Source organism: Pelobates fuscus, chromosome 2 (genome assembly GCF_036172605.1).
Source record: "Pelobates fuscus isolate aPelFus1 chromosome 2, aPelFus1.pri, whole genome shotgun sequence".
Lineage (NCBI taxonomy): Eukaryota > Metazoa > Chordata > Amphibia > Anura > Pelobatidae > Pelobates > Pelobates fuscus.
The window spans coordinates 314,669,751-314,697,091 of record NC_086318.1 but is presented as its reverse complement, the minus strand read 5'-3'; the positions used below and the strand labels follow the sequence as shown (position 1 = coordinate 314,697,091).

General features: G+C 39.0%; 1 protein-coding gene across 3 annotated transcripts; it reads right to left on the bottom strand.

The window, feature by feature from the left end:
• Positions 1 to 1,555: 1,555 nt before the first annotated feature.
• Positions 1,556 to 25,848, bottom strand: DDO (D-aspartate oxidase). 3 transcript variants are annotated; one of them, XM_063441289.1, is made up of 5 exons: positions 25,771 to 25,789; positions 6,961 to 7,172; positions 3,770 to 3,878; positions 3,191 to 3,367; positions 1,556 to 2,414 (listed from the first exon to the last, which is right to left on the bottom strand). In XM_063441289.1, exons 2-5 carry the CDS (start codon positions 7,130 to 7,132, stop codon positions 1,847 to 1,849), a joined length of 1,026 nt encoding a protein of 341 aa, XP_063297359.1. In that variant the 5' UTR covers positions 7,133 to 7,172; positions 25,771 to 25,789; the 3' UTR covers positions 1,556 to 1,846. The 3 variants fall into 3 exon arrangements, with proteins under 3 accessions (XP_063297359.1, XP_063297358.1, XP_063297357.1); XM_063441288.1 differs by having other exon boundaries at positions 1,557 to 2,414; positions 25,782 to 25,848; XM_063441287.1 differs by lacking the exon at positions 25,771 to 25,789 and having other exon boundaries at positions 1,557 to 2,414; positions 6,961 to 7,218.
• Positions 25,849 to 27,341: the final 1,493 nt, after the last annotated feature.

Sequence of the window (27,341 nt, the reverse complement as noted above, 5' to 3'; positions counted from 1 at the left end):
TGGTGATATATATCCTGCACCCTGTGTAGAACATCCTTCAATGAGGGAGATATAGCTTCTTTCCAATGGGACGCTAATTTTTGCAGCCACTAGTATGTTTAACACTGCATCTCTGGACGGTATGTCACGTAGATTTGGAATAATATGGAGTAGATAAATTTCCGGAGATAGCGGAAGAGTGATCCTACTTAGTGCCTGAATGGTTGTTTGTATGGCCTTCCAAAAGTGTTGCAAGTTTGGGCAATGCCAAAATATATGTTCTATGGAGCCTAAGTCAGTATTGCAGCGCCAGCAGGTTGGGGGAGATAGGGGGTATATTTTGTGAATCCTGGTTGGAACCAAGTACCATCTCATTAATACTTTAAAGTAGGCTTCCCATAGTGTGACACAATTCGAGGATTTTTTAGTGTACGTAATGGCTTGTTCCCATTCTAAGAGTGTTGGGGAAATCCCCAACGATGTCTCCCACTGTTTCATATAAGGTAGTTTGGGGGAGTCGTGGCTAGCAGACAACAGCAGATAACAGAGGGAAAGAAATTTGCAAGAAGGACGACTCAATTTGGCATGGTAACATTGTGCACCTATATTGCTAAGTGACAGTGGATCAATGAATCCTATCGATTGTGATGTCAAGATATGTTTGACACGTAAATACATGAAAATGTCTCTTGAAGGCAAGCATTTCATTTTTTTGACATTGAAATTTGCCAGATTGGTTATGTTGCCTTTGAGAGTGTATGGTAGCCCAGGCATGAGAATTACCCCCATGATGGCATACCATTTGCAAAAGTATCAAATAAAAAATACAGAAATAAGCGCTCTCTTCTTGAAAGTGAGCTGCAGTTCACCAACAAGGTGTTCCCTCAACCTTGTGAGAAGTGGACAAATATAACAAAAAGGTGAACAGCGCTAATTCCCCTTTTTGTTACATTTGCAAAAGTAGACAACCCGAGGTATTGCAAGTGGGGTATGTCCAGTCTTTCTTAGTAGCCACTTAGTCACAAACACTGGCCAAATATTAGTTTTTTGCTTTTTTCACACAAAAACAAATATGAATGCTAACTTTGGCCAGTGTTTGTGACTAAGTGGCTACTAAAAAAGACTAAACATACCCCACTTTCAATACCTTGGCTTGTCTACTTTTTCAAATGGTATGCCATTATGGGGGTAATTCTCATTCCTGGGCTACCACACCGTCTCAAAGGTAACATTACTAATCTGGCAACTTTCAATTTGAAAATGGAATGTTCTATATTTGACCCTGTAACTTTCCAAAACACCATAAAACCTGTTAATGGGGGGTACTGTTGTACTCGTGAGACATCGCTTATTACAAATATGTGCATTTTTTTGCAATAAAACCTAACAGCATTATAACATTTACAGCTAAAATGTGAGGCGGAACTACAAATTTTTTTAAAAAATTTAAAATTTCTCACAGTTTTTTTATTTATTTATAATAAATTATGTTTCATATCTAATTTTTTTTATTTATCAAGTCATGCATATCAAATGACCGTGACAAAAGACAGGGTGGTCAATTCACAGTTTGTACAATAAAGCACAGTGGGAAAAAACAACATGGAAAATTACGTTGTATACATTGCACAGTAATGGTAAACATATTTGATATGAAATGAAAGCCCTGTTTCTCCTGAACAAAATGATATATAATAAGTGTGGGTGCATATAATATGAAAGAGGGGAATTTCGGGTGAACAGACATATAGCGCAAATTCCAGTTTTTGTTTACGTTTTGTTTTGATCAGAACGTGTACTAATGACTCCGTCCTGAAGGGGTTAATGGAGAAATATACTAATCATGATCATCTTTAAAGTCAAGAACTTATAGTTTTGACTTTGCAATATAGCTGCCTATCAATGGAATTAATTCTTCAACCAGTTTGGTGGCTCTTTTGGCAGTTCCAATATGCACAGAATATCCACTGGCACCATGGCCATAATTGTGCACCATGTGAAGTTTTTGTCCTTTCTTAAAAAGCACCTCTTTCTCAAGTCTCACTGCTGCACGTACTGGCCTTAAGCCGACCATCTCGCGAATCACGCCAACACCCTGAAGAGATGGTTCTAGTTCACTACACCGATCCAGGATTTCTTTTCTGATTTTAGAATCAGGTAAGAGGCTCCAGTCATGTTTCTGTCTCGTTCCACCAAGAGTTGTGTTATTTGTTCCTGGGTATATATAGGTGTTCCCATCTCCATCTCTAATAAAGTGTTTTATCCAGGGTGCGTGGACCTCCAGAACTTGGCCTTTAACAGGATACAATAATATATCACCAGTTAGTTCTCTTGATCCTATGCCTGTGCAGTTCACGATTATATCATATGTGCCATGTAGCTGCCAAACATCATCAACTTTTCTTGCTATTAGTTTTCCACCGTTACTTTTAAACCTGTAACAGAAGAAAGATATGAGAAAGGTTACAAAGGGCTACACCTGTGTTGAGCAAACAATACCTTATCTGATCTGCTCCTCTGGCCTTCCATAGTGCACTTCTGTTGAGCAGTAGTGTACCCAACACCCCCAAAGTAAGAGCATTACATTGGAAGGTACAAAATTGGCAAAAACATTTACTGATTATATCATGTTTTTACAGTTTTGTTATTCTTATTTCAACTATTTGTTGATATGAGTTTAAGGATAGAACTAAACATGAAATATATGCTTTCAGCATAGTATAATATTAATAATTAAGTGTTATATAAAAGAGATTGTATTCAGGCCAACTAGAATTAATAATAATAATAACAACAACAAAGTATTTAACCAGGATAGGTACATTTAGATTACTCTGGTTTCCAAGTACGTCCTGGGAAAGTTACTCTTACCCAATTTAATGGTACTTATTTTATCAACCTCAGAAGGATGAAGGTCTGAGTCAACCCTATCGGGAATTGAACCTTCGACTCCTGAGAATTCCTTTTACTCAGATATAATGTTCCACTGCTTAGAAGATATCTCTTTATATTTTAAAAGAAAATTAACCAATGAGGACCAGGTTGTGAAATAAGTAAAATACGTAAGGGATAATCTCAGTTCTTCCTTTTTACTGTATGCCCTGATATTATAAAAAAAGACCACAAGTCTTGAACAATAGTGGAGCACAGCAGTGCGTCTCTGCATTAAATAAGCATATCATTAAATAAAATACATTGAAAGACAACTAACCTTTTCTCCATCCATGGAAGATAAAGTGTAGACTGGCACTTGAGTGTTGTAAATGTCTGACCAAATGTATGGCGAGGAAACTTTCCCAACTCATTCTCAGTCATCATCCGAAATCCTAGCACAACATCCCACCAAAAGGGGAAGGCTTCTTTAGGCAGTTTCTTGTATACCTGCCACCTTAAGGTAAATCCATGTGATGTTTAATACAGTGCACCCTCTGAGTTTATATACCAAAATACCAAAAAATATCTAGAGAAAAGGGGTGCATTTACATTATTGCAGGCTTATTCAATGTATGACCATATACTGTAACTGAGTCCCCTTTATTTTTGCGTAAGTTAGGTGTTTTAAAAATAGAATACTATAAATTTTTAAGAGCTTTGAAACTGGGCTTTAGTGAGAACATACACACACAAACACATACACATGTACTTCATCATTATAGAGCTGCGGGGTGGTATGATTGCATCAACGTAAAATGTTGAGGAGAAGATTTGATTTAATTAGGCAGGTGGAATGCTAACATGCGCTATTTATTCTATGTATGTAAATATTGATATATTAACAGAACCTGCTTACCCAGAAAGGAAGGATACACCAGCTTCTGTAGCTTCTCCAGAATTAGCAATGTTGAAAAGATAGTCAAAGGTTTCCCGAAACCAGTATTTTTGCTCCTGAAGTGGAGTTTCTTTTGAGAGAACATAAAAGTAATTTTCAAAACATGCATTATTTAACTGACCTTTTATGCAGGTTGAAGATTAGTGGTTCAAAATAATTCATTTATCTGCATTATTGCACATAGCATTTCCCTTTAAATCATAAATACATTTTAATGCATATAATTAATTTACTATTCGTTAGTTGCAGAATTTGACATTACAACTATCAAGATCCACCAATTATTTTTGCCCAGCACTAGCTTCCTTATTAGTGCTGGACAACGTTCAGTCAACATGTCATAGAGAAGCACATCATAGAGAAGCATAAATCTGAATTCCCCTATTCTGTACCCCATAACGCATATGCCATAATAAAAGAGAGATTTACAAAAAGAAATCTGAATCCCAAAGCCTCTTTTTTTTTTTACATTGTTTATTTTTGACATGCTTGAAGGTAACAAAACATTTTTGCGATGCCCCAACAGCATTAGCAAGGTGGATGGATAAACAGAGCAAATCAACGCAAGGCATCAGAAATACAGCAATCCCAAAGCTTCTAATAAAAAAATATTAGTAATAATTTTTTTTAAAAATGAATTCTAATTAAAAACCAAAAACAATACCTACTTTCTGATTGTATTAATAAAAGTGCCGTTTTTAGAATGACCACTAACATCACCCAGGCCAGTTTACCTCAATATAGTTTTAATTCTTGCAGGTTTTCTTTTAGAAACGGCAATGATTACATTGATGGATTAAATACGCCTCTATTGGCTGTCTTCTTGACAGATACTAGAGGTGCTTCAACTGTGTGAGATTTAGTCATGTGACGTTCAACTTTTATGAGGATGTTGAACGTCAAATTCAATGTCTTCCTAGGAGAAGCATTTGATTGGAAGTATGCGCGAAGGGAAGTAAATCTTTATTTTACTAATTTTTATTACACAGGACAGGGGTACTATATAGGGACAGGGGCATTAGAGCGTTTGTATTCTTAACACTATAGGGTTCATTTGGGTATTATTATTCATGTACCCTGATGCCCTTTATAAAGCTGCAAAAAACTGATATTTCCATCTAGGAATAGAGTATGTGTTGAATGACTGAGTAACTGTCCTGGGAGGCAGTCCTAAACACAGGCACTATCACTGGAATTAAACATTTTTATAAAGAAAGAATGTAGAGACAATGTAGTTACACAATAATCACTTCACTAAGATGAAATGGTTATGGTATCTAGAGTGGCTATTTAAGTAGTGCATTATTTATATAGAATTTTAATCTATTGTGGTAGTTATGGGTCACATATTACAAGAAGCACAGCACTGCTTCAAAGTTTAACATTTTCAAAATTAGTAGAAAAAAAAGTTTCAAAAAAGTAACGATCCTACACAAACTGTGCACATCCACATCTTATGGTTACAGCAATCCATGGTCCAAAGACAAATACCGTATATACTCGAGTATAAGCCGAGTTTTTCAGCACATTTTTTGTGCTGAAAAACCCCAACTCGGCTTATACTCTAGTCAGTGTCTGTATTATGGCAATTTACATTGCCATAATACAGACAATGGGGCTGGCAGCGAGCGCTTACCTCTCCTGCAGCTCCTGTCAGCTTCCTCCACCTCCGCGCCGGTCCGTTCAGCACCTCTGTCAGCTCCCAGTGTAAGTCTCGCAAGAGCCGCAGGGTCAAAGTGCGGCTCTCGCGAGACTTATAGTGTGAGCTGACAGAGGTGCTGAACGGACCGGCGCGGAGGAGAAGGGAGCTGACAGGAGCTGCAGGAGAGGTATGTAACAGCTCTGCCAGCCCCCTCCCCCCCACTGAACTACCAATGCCACTGGACCCCCAGGGAAGGAGAGCCCCCATCCCTGCCATGTATCAAGCAGGGAGGGGGGACAAAAAAAAATAATAATAATAAAATAAAATAAAAATAATAATAATAAAAAAATTATAATAATATAACAAAAAAATGTTTAAATAATATTTTAAAAAAAGAATAATAAAAATGCCAACCCCCCACCAAGGCTCTGCAACACAAACACACACTGCATCACACACACACACACTGCATCACATACACACACTGCACTCATACACACACACTGCACTCATACACACACACTGCACTCATATACACACACACTGCATTCATACACACACTGCATTCATACACACACTGCATTCATACATACACACACTGTAAGTAAATATTCAATTAATATAATTTTTTAGGATCTAATTTTATTTAGAAATTTACCAGTAGCTGCTGCATTTCCCAGTCTTATACTCGAGTCAATACGTTTTCCCATTTTTGGGGGGTAAAATTAGGGTCCTCGGCTTATATTCGGGTCGGCTTATACTTGAGTATATACGGTACCACTTCTATCTTAGTGGTCAGCTCAGTAAATGACAAAAGTTATAATAAACATCCCAACACATCAATTAATTCTTCAGGATCAAAGATCACGCTGTCCTCCAACATGTGACAATCAGTGACAGGTAGCAGAGTGACAAGAAAAATACAATAAGTCCATATGACTTCTTTCCTGAAACCTCTGTAGTTCCTAGAGTCTTTGCTAAGTTTTTTATCTCTCACATATTCCAATTTTATTTAATGTTTCAAACCCCTTCTCCAGCATCAATGTAATGAGATGATGGTGCAGGACAAAACCCATGTGGTAATTTACCATTATGTTTTCTGTGTGATAGAAATTAAAATGGTGGCAGTGTGAACTCTGTATTACATGTCCAAAGTTAACCTGCAGATATATCCCAATATAAAATCACTCACATAATTAAAATCCAGTAGGTAGCTAAATATCCATATAAATAATGAAGACTTACCAGTCACACAAATGCATACTTGTCATTAAGGTCAAACTAAGCTCTGATGCCCAGGGAAACTACCATTAAGACAGTTTTTCCTTTCCATCATGTCATATTGAAATGGACACACACAAATATAACTTATAGTTCTCCTAGAACACCAAGGGTTGGTCATGCCTCCTTGATGACAATTGCAATATACTGCAAACTTGACTTCAGACTATAATACGTCATGGCATCCATCGATTGGACTCTGGTATATTGATTAGCCCATTTCACTTACCAGGAAATGTATGCGGAATGAGGCATCCAGCCGCAACGTCCCCAGTTGTATTAGGAGAGAAATTTTCTGAAATAACAGTGACTGAACATTGAGGAAGAGACTCAGATATGCAAACGGCTGTTGATAGGCCGACCAGTCCTCCTCCAATAACTGCAACTCGTGCTTTTTCCATTAAGGTGTTGAAATAAAGCAAGAAATGAATTTATTGTAATCTGTGAAGACACAAAATAACATATCAAGAGCAGAAGGCAAATCAATAGAAATTCAAAAAGTCAAACAGTTAATTTTCATTGCAAGAGCGATGATCAATAAAATGCAACCTAGACATTGCTGGAATTAGAACTTTATGGACCTGGAGCTGAAAAAAATATGTTGGGATAGTGAGAGAAGAATAAATTCGATTTCTATTGTTATAGTAGTTATGGATAAGAACATGAAACCAGGCCTACACACATAGTACAGGCGGAGTACTGGGACGTAGTTAATAAATAGATAAAAAAAAAGACAGTCTTAATTAGAGGGGCAAATTAAAAATTAGATTGGGAGACACTGCGGGGGAGAGGGGACAGAAAAGTATGAGATTGAGAGAAGGTGATACAGAGCAGGAGACTGGGAGAGAGAAAATTAAGAGAGTGGCGAGAAGAAGTGAGAAGAAAAGGTATAGAAAAGAATGTGGAGGAGACACAACAGAAACAAGGAGATACAAGAGATAGTTAGCAAATGTATCAACTTGATTTAAAAAAAATAAAAAAGATGAACAGCAGACTAGGAAATGTGAACCGGGGAAAAAAAGTAAGAAGAGACTGTTAAAGAAAATATAAATAAAAATATTAATTTTAAAATATATATAAAAAATAAAATATTGATGTCTGATCCCCCCACATTCCATCTACAAGGTGCAGTTGGAGTCTCTCACTGACTTTACCTATGTGGTGTATTACCAAACTCTATAAATTATTATGTACGCATACACATATAAACTCTGGTCCGTCTATTTGGTTGTGGTGTCTTAAGGCTATGTTTACATTTTAGATGTAGGTAAAAGACCCACAAATGTCTCCTGAAATTTTGATTAATTTAGACATTTACTCCACACCTGATGGAGAGTTGAACACAAAACCATATTAGTTATTTTATAATTTACTGGTGAATACATGCAATAATCACAAAATGTACATAGTTTTAACTGAAAATTCTTATACATGAATGTGAGTGGGAAAGATGTAGGGGGGGGAAATGTATGTTTGCCAAATAGAACAAATAGCATACATTGTCACTTTATTCTTTATGCCATCTTCACTCAAGGAAATCTAATTTCCCTATATTCTTAATGACAAAAAGCAAAAAAAAAAAAAAAAGCATCAAAGATGGAGAGAGAGAAGAGAAAAATAAAATAGACTGAATGCTACCATGACACAGTTTGGCAGCGTGCAATCTATAGAAAACTGTTGCTATTCAAAAATCAAAAATCAACTTGAGGCTATATTTGTTGGGAACCAAATAAAAAAAAAATGCTTTTTTTTTTTTTTTTTTTTTTTTTAATTCTTTATTTTTGAAGTGCGCACAGTGATAACAATTGCTAATGAGGTACCCCAAAGGCAATCCTCTAGCTCGTTAGGTACAATTCGAACATAGGGGTAGACATGAGATCTTGCACACAATTTTTTTTTTTTAGGTAAGGAGATAAACTGGAATGATGAACTTTGCTTAGAGAGTTTGAAGAGCACAACAAATGAACAACGTTTAGATTTTAGTCTAGTACATGTCGAGTGTTCGTTAAGGTTTAAAACAAGCTTATCGATTAACTGTATGCTTACAAGCTTTGTAAAATTAGTAGTCGTTTTACATATTCTACGCTAAACATGCATTTGATAAAGTTACTGATAAATGAGCAACGTCAGTTAGATTATGTAGATTGTGCTTGGGTAACATTATTGAGAGTAACAATAGTTTCACCAGTATCAATAGCTTATCTAAGAAGGATTACACAGGTAAGTTAAAGTGAATAGGGTATGCATAAATTTTTAAATGGGACAGGTAGCGATAATTAAGAGGTCTAACATGTAGGTGTAACGATTTGTTAGCGTTTAAACAGGTTTAGGTGAATCAAGAATGTGCTTCAATTGAAATAGCTGTTTACACGTTATATACAGACTCCACGACAGCGTGTTTAACGATGTGCTAAGGTTAGACAGTGGCTTAAGTGCTTGTACATTTTATGTAGTGATAACAAGCCTGGCTAGACAGTGAAATCGTTAGGTTAAAGTAAAACAAAATAAAATATAACTTAGTCAACGTTTAACAGTACAAGATTAGTTATACCAACATAGGTGTGGAGTGGCTGTACGATTTGCAGTGTATCAGTAGTTGGTTTATGTGTGATGTGCATATAGGTTGCACTGATCTTGTGTAGACTGTTATGCAATAGCAAGCTATCAACATAGGATGAAGTCCGCCTTCGCGTTAGTGTTATGGTAGTGTGCTCGTCGTGGGCTAAGAGTTATTAAACTTTAAGACAAAAGCAAAGCATTCTAATATAGGGACATTCTAGTTATTTAACTATATTATGCATGCAGGAGCATCAGTCGGTACATCGGAGCAACCAGGCTGGCATATAAACGTCACGGTTGTGTCGAGCAATGTGGTAAGCCAGCCGTGAGTGTTGACAATGGACCCTCAGCGTTATGTCCCTGGCAGGTATCCCTGGAATCTAGCGGTAAGTCCAGCATCAGGATCAGCCGATCCCTGTTAACGGCAGTGATGCCAGTTGTTTAGGTAAGTTCATTATAGAGTGGGAGGTAATATATGGCAACAGCGTGAAGGTAAGGGACTCTTTGCAGGTACAGCGGTCGCTCAGCCACCCCTTTAATCTACTGTAAGTCCCAGTTGCGGGAATGGGTACTCGGTCAGCCGATTCCCTTCAGCGGTAGCACAAGCGTGGGGATGTCCCGGAGGTTGGCGTTGGAAGCCTTCTTAGGGGTGTCTTTGCTGTGGGATTCGGCTTCTTCGGTAGGCTGTGGGGTAGACTCTTGAATTCCGACCCGGTTAGAGACTGTGGTCATAAGGGGCAGATGTGTGCCGTGCTGGTCTCTGAGGCCTGGGTCCGCTGATGTATTTGTATGTGGGGCTTGTTTGGGAGTGTGGGGGCGGGTGATTATGCCCGAGCCTCTCGGCGCCTTTTCCTGCCTTGTCTGTCGCTTGCCTCTGTGTAGCTGGTGAACTGCTCTAGGGGGCTGAGGCCGGGGATCATAGTGGCGGCGCCGGGCCGCAGGGCGGATCAGCTTAGCCACTGCTCTTACCGCTTGATTATAAGACATTCCCCGTTTGCACAGCGTCGTCCAGAAGCTTGTACACAGCCTATCAAATGTCTCCAGTGCCTGCGTTGGCAGTCGGGAGCTTGTTCCGTTTGGATTGGGCCTTTGCTGGGCCGCCATCTTGGCTGCGTCTCCTTGGGGTAATACCCCTGCCTGCTGCATGGTCAGTAAGCCCTCAGAGTGGCCAGTGGGGACCGGGATATCCCCCACCGGTCCAAAGGGGGGGGGGTAGGGTGCTTGCTGCGTCGCTTGGGAGCTCTGAGGTCGGGGCGAACGGGCGCTATGCCCAGGTATCAGCTCAGGTAGGCCGCACCCGGTTTTCAGTGCCCCTGGCCCCTACGGGCGACAGGGTGGTATGCCTAGCTTCTGTGGTGCACCCCCAACGTGGGTAGTGCACCCTGGTGCTTCTTCGGGCCTCAAGGCCGGCGTTATTCGCCTTTTTCCCGCCCGCCGGACAGGAGCTCACGGAACCCACGTCCACTCCGTCTTGCGGTCAGGCTCCGCCCCCCCCAAAAAAATGCTTTTAATGTTTACCAACAGAAAGTTACACTATCACATCTCTCCAGTGTGATCAAATATAAGCCTCACGTTGGCCACAATTCACTTAAACTATGAATTTTTTAATTATTAATCCAGCATCAAAAAAAATAAAATAAAACATAGCTGGCAGTGCAGGCGTGCTAAACTAATAAAAACAAAAAATATTTGAAATTTGGCCCACCTGACTGTAATTAATGAATTTAGAGGCTTATCCTTAATATGAAAAAAAACATATATATATATATATATATATATATATATATATATATATATATATATATATAAAAAACAATACATACTAAGGTCCTCTTTAAACTGGAGTGTTACGAGATAATGGTGAGACAGATAAAATATAGAAACAAAAGAAAAACAAACATACATACATACAGATGTAGAGGACAACAAACATTATGGGAGTTATTAATTACTGGGGACCCCCAATTGATCAGTATTTCCCTCCCTCATCTGTTCCCTAAGCGCTTTCACGTCTGCCTCCAATCTCTCAGTCTGTCTCTTTAGGTCCCAGTAGTCTCTATTCCCTTCTTTATTCCTCCAATTATCCCAATTCCGTCTATTAGTCTGATGCTCATCCCATCTATGGTTCCTTCTCCAATTATTCTCCCAATAACTGTTCCTGTTGTTTCTCTGTTTTTCTTGCCAACTGTGATTTTTGCAGTTATTCTCTCTCCTTTTTAGCCTCTCCCATGTATTATTATTATTCCAATTATTATTGATTACCTTAGGCCCCTCCCATCTATTTTTCCAATTATCTCGCATTACATTGCTTCTTTTAGCACTGTCCCTATTCCTATGGTCCCTCTGTGGATCTCTCCATCTTTTGTCAAAGTCCTGTTTTGGTCTCCAGTTCTCATTATCTCTCTTGTTCTGGGGTGCATCCCACCTCTGGCTTCTCCATTTACCATCTAAATCTCTACCAGAGTCAACCTTGAATGTTCTTATGACTGAAACAGAGAAGGCCTGTTCTGAGGAAGGATGCTTAATCCACCAATTGTCAGCTCTAGTTAGTACAATTTCTAAGTCTGCTAGTGTTGGATCAAAAAGCCTGACAAATTCTTGACACTCCCAGGGAAGGGCTTCCATTACTTTAGCAATGTGTTCTGGTGAGCCCAAGACCAGAGGCTGTTGAGGTTGGCGTAGCGTATACCAGAACAATATCCTTTGAGCTACCTCTCTAGGACCATCTGCTGGCCTCATCATAATATTAGCTATTTCTTTCTCTATGCTGACTAGATAGAAATTTGTTGCAGCAATTCTTCCTGCCTGATCAGACACACTGTTATTAAATCCGAATAGTCTGCTAGCCAAAGGACCCATAGCATATTCTAACAGTTCTGTCCATTCTTCTAAGTTAAGACCTCCTTTTTTTGCTCTATTTGCTCCCCTCATAAACCAATGTGTAAAGGTGTTAAAGTCGTCAGTTGGCATGGTTCCCCACCATTTCTGGAAATTATCTTTGTCTGTGATTGACATAGTCCTTGTCTGTCTAGAGAAGCTAGTAGGCATTTCTCTTACATTAAAATGTTCAGTTATTATTATAGGGGCTTGTGGGACACAGTTAAGAATTGACATATTTCCCTTGTGTTTTGTTCCCAGCACTGGTTCTTTACTTTCTGATATAAAATACGACTGGTCTGGGCATACTCTAGGAATCTCCTTATCCCATTTATTTCTGTTTTCTTTAATTTTCATTTTATATTCCATGACTAGGTCTTGGAGTTCAGTGATCTTAGCACTATATGCATCTCTCTGTTGTTCTATTTCCTTTAATTCCTTCTCCAACCCCTCGATCATTTTGTTTGTTCTTAGGGCAGCTATTTTAAAACAATCTCTTTCATCAAGAGCATCTTCCATTTTATTAGTGGTTACTAAATTAGCTTGCTGCAATTCGAGTACCATGCTTGCCAAACCCCTTATTGCAGCAACAACCGCTTGTGCCACCAAGCTTTTCCTTTTCTTAATATGGCACTTTGTATTAGTAACAATCTGTGTCAAAACATCCATGAAACCTTCATATTTTCCACAATTGGGGCCTGCTGGTTCTGGAAGCTCATATGGTCCATCATGTTTGTCAATGTCATTCTTGAAGTACTCTAGTACTTCTACAGAAAAATACTTAGTACCTAGAAATGACATTTTAAAACTGAGCTCTCCCTGAGTCTTTAACCCCTTAAGGACTGGACTTTTTTTGCGATGTTGTACATTTGCGACCAGGCATCTATTTACACTTTTGTGGTGTTTGTGTTTAGCTGTAATTTTCCGCTCTCTCATTTACTGTTCCTATACAAATTATATATTGTTTTTTTCAGGACAAAAGGGGCTTTCTTTACATACCATTATTTATATAATCTCATGTAATTTAATTTTAAAAAAATGAAAAAATATGATGAAAAATTGAAAAAAATACATGTTTTTTGACTTTTATGTGAAAAATCTTTTACTCATCTACAAAAGCGAATGAAAAAAACTGCTAAATAGATTCAAAATTTTGTCCTGAGTTTAAAAATACCCAGTGTTTACATGCTTTTTGCTATTTTTTTGCATGTTATAGGGCTATAAGTACATGTAGGATATTGCGGTTTCAAAACATACATTTTTAAAATGTATCAATAGTGACATTGTAACACTATTATCTGTCATAAATCGCTGAATAACACCCCACATGTACATATTTTTTTTAAAGCAGACAACCCAGGGTATTCAATATGGGGTATGTCCAGACTTTTTTAGTAGCCACTTAGTCGCAAACACTGGCCAAAGTTAGCGTTCATATTTGTTTGTGTGTGAAAAAAGTAAAAAACTAAATTGAACGCTAATTTTGGCCAGTGTTTGTGACTAAGTGGTTACTAAAAAAGACTGGACATACCCCATTTGCAATACCTTGGGTTGTCTTCTTTTGCAAATGGTATGCCATCATGGGGGTAATTCTCATTCCTGGGCTACCATACGCTCTCAAAGGCAACGTAACCAACCTGGCCATTTTCAATGTAAAAATATTTGACCCATATATTTGACCCTGTAACTTTCAAAAACGCTATAAAACCTGTACATGGGGGGTACTTTTATACTCAGGAGACTTTGCTGAACACAAACATTAGTGTTTCAAAACTGGAAAATGTATCACAACAATTATATCATCAGTAAAAGTGCTGTTTGTGTGTGAAAAATGCAAAAAAAGTCACTTTCACTGACAATATCATCGCTGTGATATGTTTTACTGTTTTGAATCACTAATATTTGTGTTCAGCAAAGTCTCCCGAGTAAAACAGAACCCCCCATGTACAGGTTTTAGGGTGTCGTAGAACGTTACAGGGTAAAATACAGTGCTAGCAAATTAAATTCTCTGCAATTTCGGCGTGGGTTGGCAGGCAGGTCCCTCAAATTGCAATTAATAAAATTACTTAATTATGTAAAAATATTACATAAATACGCACGTAGAATTTAAATATATATGCATATTTATATATTTGAAGTCTACATGTATATTTATATAATTATTTATGTAATTTTGTATATGGACATATGAATAGTTCGTATTCTTTTTATTTATTTATATATACATAGATATATATACAATTTCATTCTAAGTGTATTTTGATATAAATATATATATATTAATATCAAAATACAGTTAGAATAAAATTTCGTATAGATATATAATTTTTTTTAAAATTTTTATTATTATTTTTATTTTTTTAATTTAATTTAATTTACTTATTATTTGTATTTTATAATAATATATATATACAATATATATAGTTATTATATATATTATATATATATGTGTGTAATTTAATAATACGTGTATTTTTATATTAATATATGTACATATTAATATAAAAATAAACTTAGCATGACATTATATATATGATATATAGACATATATTATATAGGTATAATATATGTCTATATATCATATATATATATATACACATATATAATATTTTTTTTTTTATTCACTATAACTTTAATTTTTTTTTGATTTTACACTGGCAGGGAGACTGCCTGTCAGCACAGACAGTCCCCCTGCAGGCAGATACTTGGACACCTATTGTGACCATGTGGTCGCCCTGTTGGGCGATCACATGGCCACAGGGGTCCTAATCCGCCATGGGGAGACTGTCTGGGCTGCAGGCAGTCTCCCCACAACGGGAGCAACGCCGATCGCCGCCGGGGGAACGACGGCGATCGGGTAAGTACCTCTTAAATTTAGGACGGTTCAGGACCGTCGTCGGTCGGCAACGCAAAAATGCCGATGACGGTCCTGAACCGTCTAGCGTCGTTAAGGGGTTAATAGAAATAGAATAGCAGACTAAGTAAAAAAAAACAACAAGCTTTTAACAATAGGATTAATTTAAAAAAAAAAAAAACTGAAACTGGCTCCAAAGAGATTGAACCATTTGAGAAACTTAATTACATTAACCTATTCAAACAAACTCTTGTCTTTTAAGAAAAAAACTTCACAGTCTCAATACAACAAATGCCCACAGATAGCAAAACACAAAACCACCCTTCTGCCTTTGTTTAAGGGGAGCGGGTGGGGGGTTTACAAATAAACAGAATGATTTAACCCCTTAAGGACCGCTGACGGTTCAGGACCGTCAGCGGTAAAACGTGCGTTTGGACCGCTGACGGTCCTGAACCGTCATAACGGTTTTGGGCAACTTACCTGATCGCCGTCGGTCCCACGGCGGCGATCAGCTCTCCTCCCGGTCCAGGGGGACTGCCTGTCTGCCCGGGCAGTCCCCCCTCGGCAGATCAGGACCCCACGGCCATGTGATCACTCGATCACATGACCGCAATAGGGGTCTGTGTATCTGCCTGCAGGGGGACTGTCTGTGCTGACAGGCAGTCTCCCTGCATATGTAAAATCATAAAATAAAGTGTAAAACAAAAAAATCAGTGTAAAAAAAATAATAATATGTATATATATATATATGATATATATACATGTATTATATCTATATATACCTATATATAATATATGTATATATATCATATATAATGTCACACTAAGTGTATTTTTATATTTATATATACGTATATTAATATAAAAATACACTTATATTTAAATTACACACGAATATATACAATATATATAATAACTATATATATGGTATATATATATTATTATAAAATACAAATAATATGTTAATAAAAATAAATAACAAAAAATAAAAATAATTTTTAATAATTAAAAAAAATTATATATATATATATTCAATTTTATTCTAACAGTATTTTGATATTGATATATATATATATTTATATCAAAATACACTTAGAATGTAATGACATATATATCTATGTATAAATAAATAAATAAAAATAATACGAAATATACATATGTCCACATCCATAATTACATAAATAATTTCATAAATATACACGTAGACGTCAAATATATAAATATGTATATATATTAAAATTTGACGTGCATATTTATGTAATATTTTTACCTAATTAAGTAATTTTAATGATTGCAATTTGAGGGACCTGCCTGCCAACCCAGGCCAAAAGTCCAGATAATTTAATTTGCTAGCACTGTGTTTAAATAACAAACAGAAAATAGTGCGTAGGCGCTTCACTGAAATTTTTACAGTTCTGTATATAATAAAGATATACAATAAATGGTGTAACCGGTAATCTAGTGCTTCCCCAATGCACTACATTTACATAAGACAAAAAGAAACATTTACCAGTATATACACCTCCCCAATGTGATCACAGCAAAATTTTTTTGTAATATTACCAATATAGGACCAATATGGGACTGGACTGTAATGCAAACAGCGTGGAACTGGACTTGGGTATAAACTACAATAGAAAAACAATAAAAAACAACAACATAGTGTAAACTGTATAATAAAAAATGTGTAGTAGGTAAGTATGTGACTCTCACTCACATTCTCCAGAGCCGTACCAGGCTCTGTAAAACAGGCTCAGGGGTGCCAGTACTGGCTAACGATCCAGGTGATCCAGATAGATGCGACTCCAGAATTTGGATGCAAAATATATTTATTGTATAAAATTATTTTAAAAAGGTATAGGCACTAATGGGCACTATGGGGGTGGAACCCAAAACAGACAATAGTATATATAGCAAAATTGGAGTTCCACTTACCCCTATCTTTTAGCAGCCCAGAGTGTCAAAAATACACATAAAATAACAAATATAAATATGCAGAAGATTGAAGCAGACGCGTTTCGGCTCACAGCCTTCCTCCAGTGCTTCCGAATATATAACTTGTATGGGAACCGTAAATGAGAGAGCGGAAAATTACAGCTAAACACAAACACCACAAAAGTGTTAAAACTGCTCTGGTCCTTAACGTACAAACATCGCAAAAACAGGCCGGTCCTTAAAGGACCACTCCAGGCACCCGGACCACTTCAGCTTAATGAGGTGGTCTGGGTGCCAGGTCCTTCTAGGGTTAACCCATTTTTTCATAAACATAGCAGTTTCAGAGAAACTGCTATGTTTATGAATGGGTTAAGCCTTCCCCCTATGTCCTCTAGTGGCTGTCTCATTGACAGCCACTAGAGGCGCTTGCGTGCTTCTCACTGTGATTTTCACAGTGAGAGCACGCCAGCGTCCATAGGAAAGCATTATGAATGCTTTCCTATGTGACCGGCTGAATGCGCGCGCAGCTCTTGCCGCGCGTGCGCATTCAGCCGACGGGGAGGAGAAGAGGAGGATCGGAGGAGGAGAGCAGAAGGAGATCTCTCCGCCCAGCGCTGGAAAAAGGTAAGATTTAACCCCTTTCCCCTTTCCAGAGCCGGGCGGGAGGGGGTCCCTGAGGGTGGGGGCACCCTCAGGGCACTCTAGTGCCAGGAAAACGAGTATGCTTTCCTGGCACTAGAGTGGTCCTTTAAGGGGTTAAAGGAAGATATGGGAACTGGAAAATACCTGACTGTAACTTCAGCACAATGATTCCCAACCATATAACAATCTAACATAGGCACCTTTACTTCATAATATTTACCCCAAATACAAACTGTTCATTTTCTATTAAACACACTCCAGTATAAAAATGGAAATGGTAACCTGGCTAAACAATAGCCACCACACTGTATTAGCCCCAATACCTTTATCATGTAAACACAATGCTCCTACCCAGAATTCAATGGTTCAAACAGACAAAAGAGAACCAAAAAAACAAACAGTTTGCTATTTAAACTTAGAATGCAGTGAAGCCACAAAATGTACAAAATGTAACATCTAAAAACAATTACAATATATTCAGTTTAGTTCTAGTTAGTTGCAACAGGAGAGAGACAATACAGCACATGGGCTCTTAAAAATGGCCGAAACATCAATAATACCAATGCAGTGCAAATATTCAATCTTCCCCTTTAATCACCAATAATTTAAAACTGTGCAGAAACAAAATTAAACTATAAATGCTACAATTTGCAACAAAATACGTTCTGTCAGTCATAATGCACAAACATTATGCTCCTATCCTGAATTCAATTATTCAAACACACAAAAGATAACAACAAAAAAAGTTTGCTATTTAAACTTAGAATGCAGTGAAGCCTCAAAATGTAACATCTCAGAAAACAATTAGAATAGATTAAGTTTCATTCTAGTTAGTTGCAGCAAGAGAGAGACAATACAGCACATGGGGACAAAACGAGAACAACAAGGTGGACCCACACCCCACAAACAAACAGGGAGACCCCAACGGCCACCCAATGGGCAGAAAAACAAAAAAACAAAAACCTGACAGGCCCAGGCCAGGAATGGACATCGGAGACCTCTGGCGCCAGGCCTACAGCATCCACGAGCCTAAGATGGCGTCCCTCCATGGCGGTTGCTCCGACGGAGCATCGGAGGAGGAGGAAAATGACCACTCACCGCAGTGGTCATTTTCCTCCTCCTCCGATGCTCCATCGGTGGTTACTAAATTAGCTTGCTGCATTTCGAGTACCATGCTTGCCAAACCTCCTATTGCAGCAACAACCGCTTGTGCCACCAAGCTTTTCCTTTTCTTAATATGGCACTTTTTTTTAGTAACAATCTGTGTCAAAACATCCATGAAACCTTCATATTTTCCACAATTGGGGCCTGCTGGTTCTGTCAGTGAGTGTGTGTATGTCTCTCAGTAAGTGTCTGTGTGTTTGTCAGTGAGTGAGTGTGTATGCATGTTAGTGAGTCTGTGTGTATGTCAGTGAGTGTCTGTGTCTGTCAGTGATTGAGTGTATGTCTGTCAGTGAGTTTCTGTGTGTGTGTGTCTGTCAGTGAGTGTATGTGTGCCAGCGTTTGTGTGTCTGTCAGTGAGTGACATGAAGGGGCAAAATGGATCTTTGCCTAGGACGGCAGATATCCTTGCACTGGCCCTGCACACAGACAAGCTCACTCACTAGCAGGCATACACACATACACACACACACACACAAGCTCATTTACACACACACACACACACACACAGACAAGCTCACTCACTAGCAGGCACACACACACACACACACACACAGACAAGCTCACTCACTAGCAGGCACACACACACAGACACAGACAAGCTCACTCACTAGCAGGCACACACACACACACACACACAGACAGACAAGCTCACTCACTAGCAGGCACACACACACAATTAAGGTTAATTGTGCTGGGAGACTGACAGGACTGATCAGGGCTGTCAGACCGGCCCCAGGTGCCGCGGCCCACCGGGAATTTTCCCGGTATCCCGGTGGGCCAATCCGGCACTGGAGATGACTAATGGTGACACATCCACCCCCATGCCACCCCATGTCCTCCTGGATATCCCTCCCCTCACTGCAGGGGTAGTGATGTTACCAGAGGAAGATCAGTCTCAAGGGAGAGCTTGGTCTTGGCATCACAAGTACATTTCTTCTTCTTTAAAGTTTGATTGGGGCTCAGCAAACAGTGTTCTATAAAATCACTTGGGATTAGTCGCTAAAGTTCGAATGGCCCCTGTTCTGAATGGGGCAAAACCATCCAGCTGCATACAGGGCTAATTGGACTGTACAATTAGGACATTTTTGCGCTATTTAACAATGTCTGGATTTTACAATTCATGCCCCAAAAGGGCCCAAAATTTGTCCCGATATTAGCTGGACTGAACACTGCTGGACAGCTGAATTGCAGACCTGAATGATTTAATTCCAGGCCTGGTTGCTTATGGGTAGCAGGTGGTGGCTCTAAAAATTATACAATTGTCGGTGAACCCTCAAATGGTGGCATGACCAACCCCTACCAAGCCCCCTAGCCACCAACCATTAAAATTACATTTCCCTAACTACTTCCCTTACCCTAATTTTAGTGTGGGGGGGGGGGGGGCAATAAAACCAATATGTGTGTGGGGTGGGGGGGGGGGGCGGTATACTTAGAAGTCTTCTTTCTTCTAACTCTTCTTCGCTTCATCCCCCCCAAAAAGACCAAATTAAAATTCATAGTTCCTGATAAAACTAATACCGCCCCACCCTCCAAAAAAAAAAAGATTTCCTACAAAAAACAAAACAAACAAAAACACAAAAGCAAATAATAGACTCACCACAGATTGTACTCTCAGAGTGGATAAAGCCCTTAAAAAGGTTTTCACTTACTATGTAAGCTGTTGCATCACATTAGAAAATGTACAATGCTATGCAACATCAGTAAGAGCGGTCTGATTGGTTGACTTGTAAACCTACAAGACTATATGTAGCAGATAGGAAAAACATAGTCAAGAAAAAAGTTACAAAGTACACTTCAGGCTCTATTCTTCAGTGCCTATGGTACAAAGTAACAAAGTAAACAATGCCTGTCATGTACTGGGGAAGGTGGGAGTGTAAATCAGAGTAGCTTGTCTGGTAGGTGTGTCAAAGGGGGATCTAATACTTTACAAATAATGAAAACATACACTAGAGGCCCCCTGTAACTAAAGAATCTCAAACCTACAACACTCAGAGGATTCAACTCAAAAAAGACCCTAGTCTGTGAGGGTTAACAGTAAGACGTAGGTGAGCCATATGAGCAGGAAGGAAAGGCCCCAAAGGGTAGAGTAAGCTGTTATAATTCAATTGTTTTCTTTCCTTGTGAGACTTTTGCACCAGACCTATTTCTGCTTTTGTGCCAAATAAGTTGTACTATTAGTGTTTACCTGTGGCGCACCCCTTCCCTTTTCTTTTGTTCTTCTAATTCAATTGATGAATTGGGAGCCTGGAAGAGCCTAATCTAAGTGAAACGTGCGCTTGGGCACTAAACCTAGTGTGTGGTGGTCTCCTTTATTTCTGGACAGGGTCAGGATGATGCTATTCTTGGCGATTTTCATTACTCACATGATGGCTTTGACTCCACTGTTTTTCTTTTAGCTTTTGTTTTTACTATTTTTGTATGCTAGCTTGACCCCTTATTAAAAGTATTTTGAGAGGGGTGGCAGTATTAGCGGGGGTCTCCTTGATTGCACAGATTAGTGCTGTACTTAACTTAATTAACTTTAATATATCATTTCTAGTTTCTATCCTAGTTACGGACAGTTGTGAGTTCACAGATTAAAAGATATACCCTTCTGATGCCTAGTTTTCTAGTTATTTAGAGGGACACTATAGTCACCAGAACAACTATAGCTTATTGAATTTGTTCTGGTGAGTAGAATCATTACCTTCAGGCTTTTTGCTGTAAACACTGTCTTTTCAGAGAAAATGCAGTGTTTACATTATAGCCTAGGGATAACTTCACTGGCCACTCCTCCGATGGCTGTTAGAGATCCTTCCTGGGTCATGGCTGCCTAAAATGCATCCAAACATTCAGTATCTCCTCCCTCTGTATGCAGACACTGAACTTTCCTCATAGAGATTCATTGATTCAATTCATCTCTATAAGGAGATGCTGATTGGCCAGGGCTGTGTTTCAATCATGCTGGCTCTGCCCCTGATCTGCCTCTTTGTCAGTCTCAGGCAATCCTATGGGGAAGCATTGTGATTGGATCAGGCTACCACTTCTGCTGATGTCAGCAGGCAGTGGGCAGGTCTAAAAGAAACAGGGACAAAGCATGCAGCTGCAGACTTGAATGCAAGTAAGATTTTACTATATTTAGGGAGGCATGAGGGGACTAGGGTGGCTAGATGGTGGTTTTAACCCTATAGGGTCAGGAATGCATGTTTGTGTTCCTGACCCTATAGTGCTCCTTTAAGAACAAATATATGCATTTGTATCTGGTCTTGTTTGGATACATGTTTAGGATGATCTGATAGTTTGGAAATTTGACGGTTCTTCCTCCATTCAGCCTAGTTATTTATACGCTGCGGAATATGTTGGTGTTTTATAAATGCCAGTAATAAATTAATAAAATACCAATGCAGTATATATCCCGCGTTTCTCCTTTATTTCTTTATTTGGTTTTTGACTAGACATTCTTTCTATTGATCATTTATTATTAGGGGTGTTTCCTACATTCTATTACATCATTATGTTTTTATAGCCCTTTACACTTTTAAATAATTCAATGAAAGTAGTTTGAAACTATTTAGGGCTGAATCTATCTGTATTTTTCTGTTATTATTTACCTTTAACCGCTTAAGGACCAAACTTCTGGAATAAAAGGGAATCATGACACGTCACACATGTCATGTGTCCTTAAGGCAGGGTTTCCCAAACTTTTATGGGCCGAGACCCACTTTTGAAAACGGTAATTTTTTGAGACCCACTTGCTTTTAATGCATATTTTAAAAAATGAATAAACCTGGCACATCATGACAGCTTTAAAGGCATAAAACGGGCACATCATGGCAATCAGTTATAGAGGCATACAATTGGCACATCATGGAATTCATCTTTAAAAGCATACAATTGGCACACCATGACAATCAGCTTTAGAGGCATAACATTGGCACACCATGGCAATCCTTTTTAGATGCATAAAATTGCCACATCATGGCAATCGGCTTTAGAAGCATAAACTAGGCACACCATGGCAATCAGCTTTAAAAGCATATAATTGGCACACCATGACAATCCGATTTAGAAGCATAAACTAGGCACACCATGGCAATCAGTTTTTGATGCAAAGAAACGGCACATCATGGCAATCAGCTTTAGAAGCATAAACTTGCCACATCATGCAATCAGCTTTAGATGCATACAATTGGCACACCAGGACAATCCGCTTGAGATGCATAAAATTGGCACACCATGGTAACCCGCTTTAGATGCATAAAAATGGCACACCATGGCAATCAGCTTTAGAAGCATGAACTAGGCACACCATGGCAATCAGTTTTAGATGCATAAAATTGTCACATCATGGCAATCCGCTTTAGATGCATACAATTGGCACACCGTGGCAATCAGCTTTAGATGCTTAGAATTGGCACATCATGGCAATCAGCTTTAGATGCATACAATTGGCACACCATGACAATCAGCTTTAGATGCATAGAATTGGCACACCGTGGCAATCAGGTTTACAAGCATAAACTAGGCACATCATGGCAATCAGCTTTAGGGGCATGCACTTGGCACACTATGGAAATCAGTTTTAGATGCATAAAAGTGGCATACCATGGCAGTTTTAGAGACATACAATTGGCACACCATGGCAAGCCGCTTTAGATGGATACAATTGGCACACCATGGCAATCCGCTTTAGATGGATACAATTGGCACACCATGGCAATCCACTTTAGATGGATACAATTGGCACACCATGGCATTCAGCTTGAGATGCATAAACTTGACTCATGGCAATCAGTTTTAGATGCACAAACTTGGCACATTATGGCAACCAGTTTTACATGCATAAACCTGGCATATCAAGGCAGATTGAGAGGCATCGTTTTGGTATATCATGGCAGTTTTAGAGGCAGAATATTGGCATATCATGGCATTTTTAGAGGCATAATTCTGGGATTTGGCAGTTTTAGAGGCCTAATTTTGGTATATCATGGCAGTTTTAGTGGCAGAAACTTGGCATATCATGGCAATCTGTTTTAGAGGCATACAACTAGTTACCCACAGACTCAGGCAGAATCAGAAGCACTGTGTCCCTCTCTTTCATCCAGACATCTCACGTTGAGTATCCCAGTGGTAGATCCCCATCTGTCGGAGAACTCCAACAATGCTATGCCAGCTGAGGATCTACTATTTGCCCACCGTTGCAGGGTTGTATTTGTGAGCAGTGTTTGAGTGTTTGAATGTAAGCATGTTTTTTTTGTATGAAGTATATGTGTTGATGTATGGGTGTATTTGTATGTACTGTTGACATTGGACATTGGTGTACTTGTGTGTAGTGCTTGCGTCTGAATGCAAGGGTATTTGTATGTGGTGATGCATTTTAAATGCAGATATGCTTTAATGTGTAGTGTTGTAGTTTGAATGAAGGGCTGTTTATATATAATTTTAGTGTGTGTGTGTGTTAGTGTGTGTTGCGTTTGACTGCAGTGCATGTGTAGTGGATGCAGTGTGTGTATATTGTGTATTTAAAAATATATACAATGTGTGTTTGATTGTAAGCATGGAGTATGTGTGTGAATATACATGTTTGAATGCAGGTATGCATTTGTGTGTAGTGTATACACTTCCACACACACACATACAGTAACACACACGCATGCAAATACCCAGACTGACAAAGCAATACACATGCAGACACACACAATGACATGTTACTCACACTGACACAGATACACAGACACTCATGTACATAGACACACAAATACAGACACACACAGGGTAGGTGAGGGTGACAGTGTGGGGGGGGGAGAGAGAGTGACAGTGTTGTGAGGGTGATAGTGTGGGGGGGAGGTGAGGGTGACAGGGTGGGGAGGGATGAGGTCAGGGTGACAGGGTGGGGGGGGATGAGGGTGACAGTGTGGGGGGGATGAGGGTGACAGTGTGGGGGGGGGGATGAGGGTGATAGTGTGGGTGGTTGAGGGTGACAATGTGGAGGGAGGTGAGGGTGATAGTGTGTGGGGGTGGGTGAGGGTGAAAATGTGGGGGGGAGGTGAGGGTGACATTGTGGGGGGGAGGCGAGGGTGATAGTGTGGGGGGGGTAAGGGTGACAGTGTGGGGGGGAGGTGAGGGTGATAGTGTGGGGAGGTGAGGGTGACCGTGTAGGGGGGAGGTGATCGTGACAGTATGTAGGAGGTGAGGGTGAAAGCCATTCAAATACATTTTTCTGCAGTCCCTGGTGATCCAGTGGTCTCTTCTCCTTCCTTCCTCCCTGGTGGTCCGGTGGCTCTTGCTGTCCTGTCTGCAGCTTCCCCTCCGCCGCGGGCAGACCATGCAGACATGAGTAGTCTCAGAGCGTTACCGCGGTAATCCGCGGAGGGGAAGCTGCAGACCGGAAGGTGTACAAGGATTTCTCCCCGTTTCAGAGGAGCCCTGAACCCAGCGGCACATATTGCAAGCCGCTGGGCACCCTCTTGGTGTCTCCCTGCGTGGGTCAGTGCGACCCACCAGAAATCAGCCGGCGACCCACAGTTTGGGAAACCGTGCCTTAAGGGGTTAAAGTAGACATACCACTTTTCTGAATATAACAATTATTAATTTCCCCATTCCTGTAAACGTTATTGATCTGTTTACCGAGGTAAATTGTGCCGTAAGCGCTTGGCATTCCGTCTATAATGCTGTGCATGGGCATTTACTTGCGTGTCAGGAAAAAACAAACAAAAAAAAAAACAACTTATATGTGGCAGTTTAACTATAAAAAAACATTTTTTTAACTGTAAAACTAACTAAACCAATTATCATATATATATATGCTTTTGATACTACACATAGGAAAACACTACTGAATTTCTGTGTGCAATGAACAGTCTATAAATATACTCTCTTGCAGCTGACACACACAAAGCATTCTGGAGAAAGTCAAACAGGCATGGAGTAATTAGCAGTAACACAGCAGCCAGCACGGTAAACAATTCACATTTATCAGGATACATGTTTTCTCATAATTATAGAAAAATTCTAAACAGCAAAGGTTACCTCATACTTACACAATGCTCTGTGCAGCAGCTCTGTAAATCGATGAGAAGCAGCCTGTAATATGAGAAGAATACGGTGACTTGTATTTAACCATGAGTCATGTTGGAAGGAGGGGCATAGTCACATTAGATAACAAAGCATCCACAAGGTCAATAATAGATGGATATAATCTATATGAGGTTTTGTACTCTACCTAAAGATCAGGTCACGTAGACCGAGAAATGTATTAAAAAGAGAATGACACTCAATTCATTCATTTTTTTTGTTATAACTTTAATTTCTTTCAGACCAAGACTATTCTGAGCAAACATATTTATACCAAAAACACACATATTTATTCCTAGTCTGACTAGATTGTAGGCCGGGTTATTACGTTATTTTTATTGCTCTCTAATTGACACTGGCAAGTTGAACAATAAATCTGTCATAACGTTTAAAAGGAATAATACTCTTGTGGCTGGTTAGCTACCTTTTCCCCAGAACTTACTTCACTATTAATGCTGGGCATTGTTCATTCAAATGCTTCTTATAGAAAATCAGTGAATACAAAACTTTTCATTGAGATTGGTGGTTTTATTGTGACTTAGGGATTCAGAAAAAATAAATAAAAGATCATACTTTAGGGCTATATCAGGGGTATTTTATTGTTAAAGGGACGTTATACTAACCAAAACGACTATAGCTTAACCCCTTCAGGACGGAGTCAATAGTGATCAAAACAAAACGTGAACAAAAACTGGAATTTGCGCTATATGTCTGTTCAGCCGTAGTTCCCCTCTTTCAAATTATATGCACCCACACTTATTATATATCATTTTGTTCAGGAGAAACAGGGCTTTAATCTATCATTAACTATTCATATATGGAACATAATTTATTATGAATAAAATAAAAAAAATGTGAGAAAATAAGATTTTTTTTTAAATTTGCATTTCCGTCTGACATTTTAACTGTGAATGTCATAACACTGTTAGGTTTTACTGCAAAAAAATGCACATATTTGTAATCAGCGATGTCTCACAAGTACAACAGTACTCCCCATTAACCGGTTTTATATTGTTTTGGAAAGTTACAGGGTCAAATATAGAACATTCCATTTTCAAATTGAAATTTTCCAGATTAGTAATGTTACCTTTGAGACGGTGTGGTAGCCCAGGAATGAGAATTACTCCCATAATGGCATAGCATTTGAAAAAGTAGACAAGCCAAGGTATTGAAAGTAGGGTATGTTTAGTCTTTTTTAGTAGCCACTTAGTCACAAACACTGGCCAAAGTTAGCGTTCATATTTGTTTTTGTGTGAAAAAAGCAAAAAACGAATATTTGGCCAGTGTTTGTGACTAAGTGGCTACTAAGAAAGACTGGACATACCCCACTTGCAATACCTTGGGTTGTCTACTTTTGCAAATGGTATGCCATCATGGGGGTAATTCTCATTCCTGGGCTACCATACGCTCTCAAAGGCAACATAACCAATCTGGCAAATTTCAATGTGAAAAAAATGAAATGCAAGCCTTGTTGTTGCTTCTTCCTGCTTCTTGCTGTTACTTTATCCTCATTCTGGCCTGTGTTA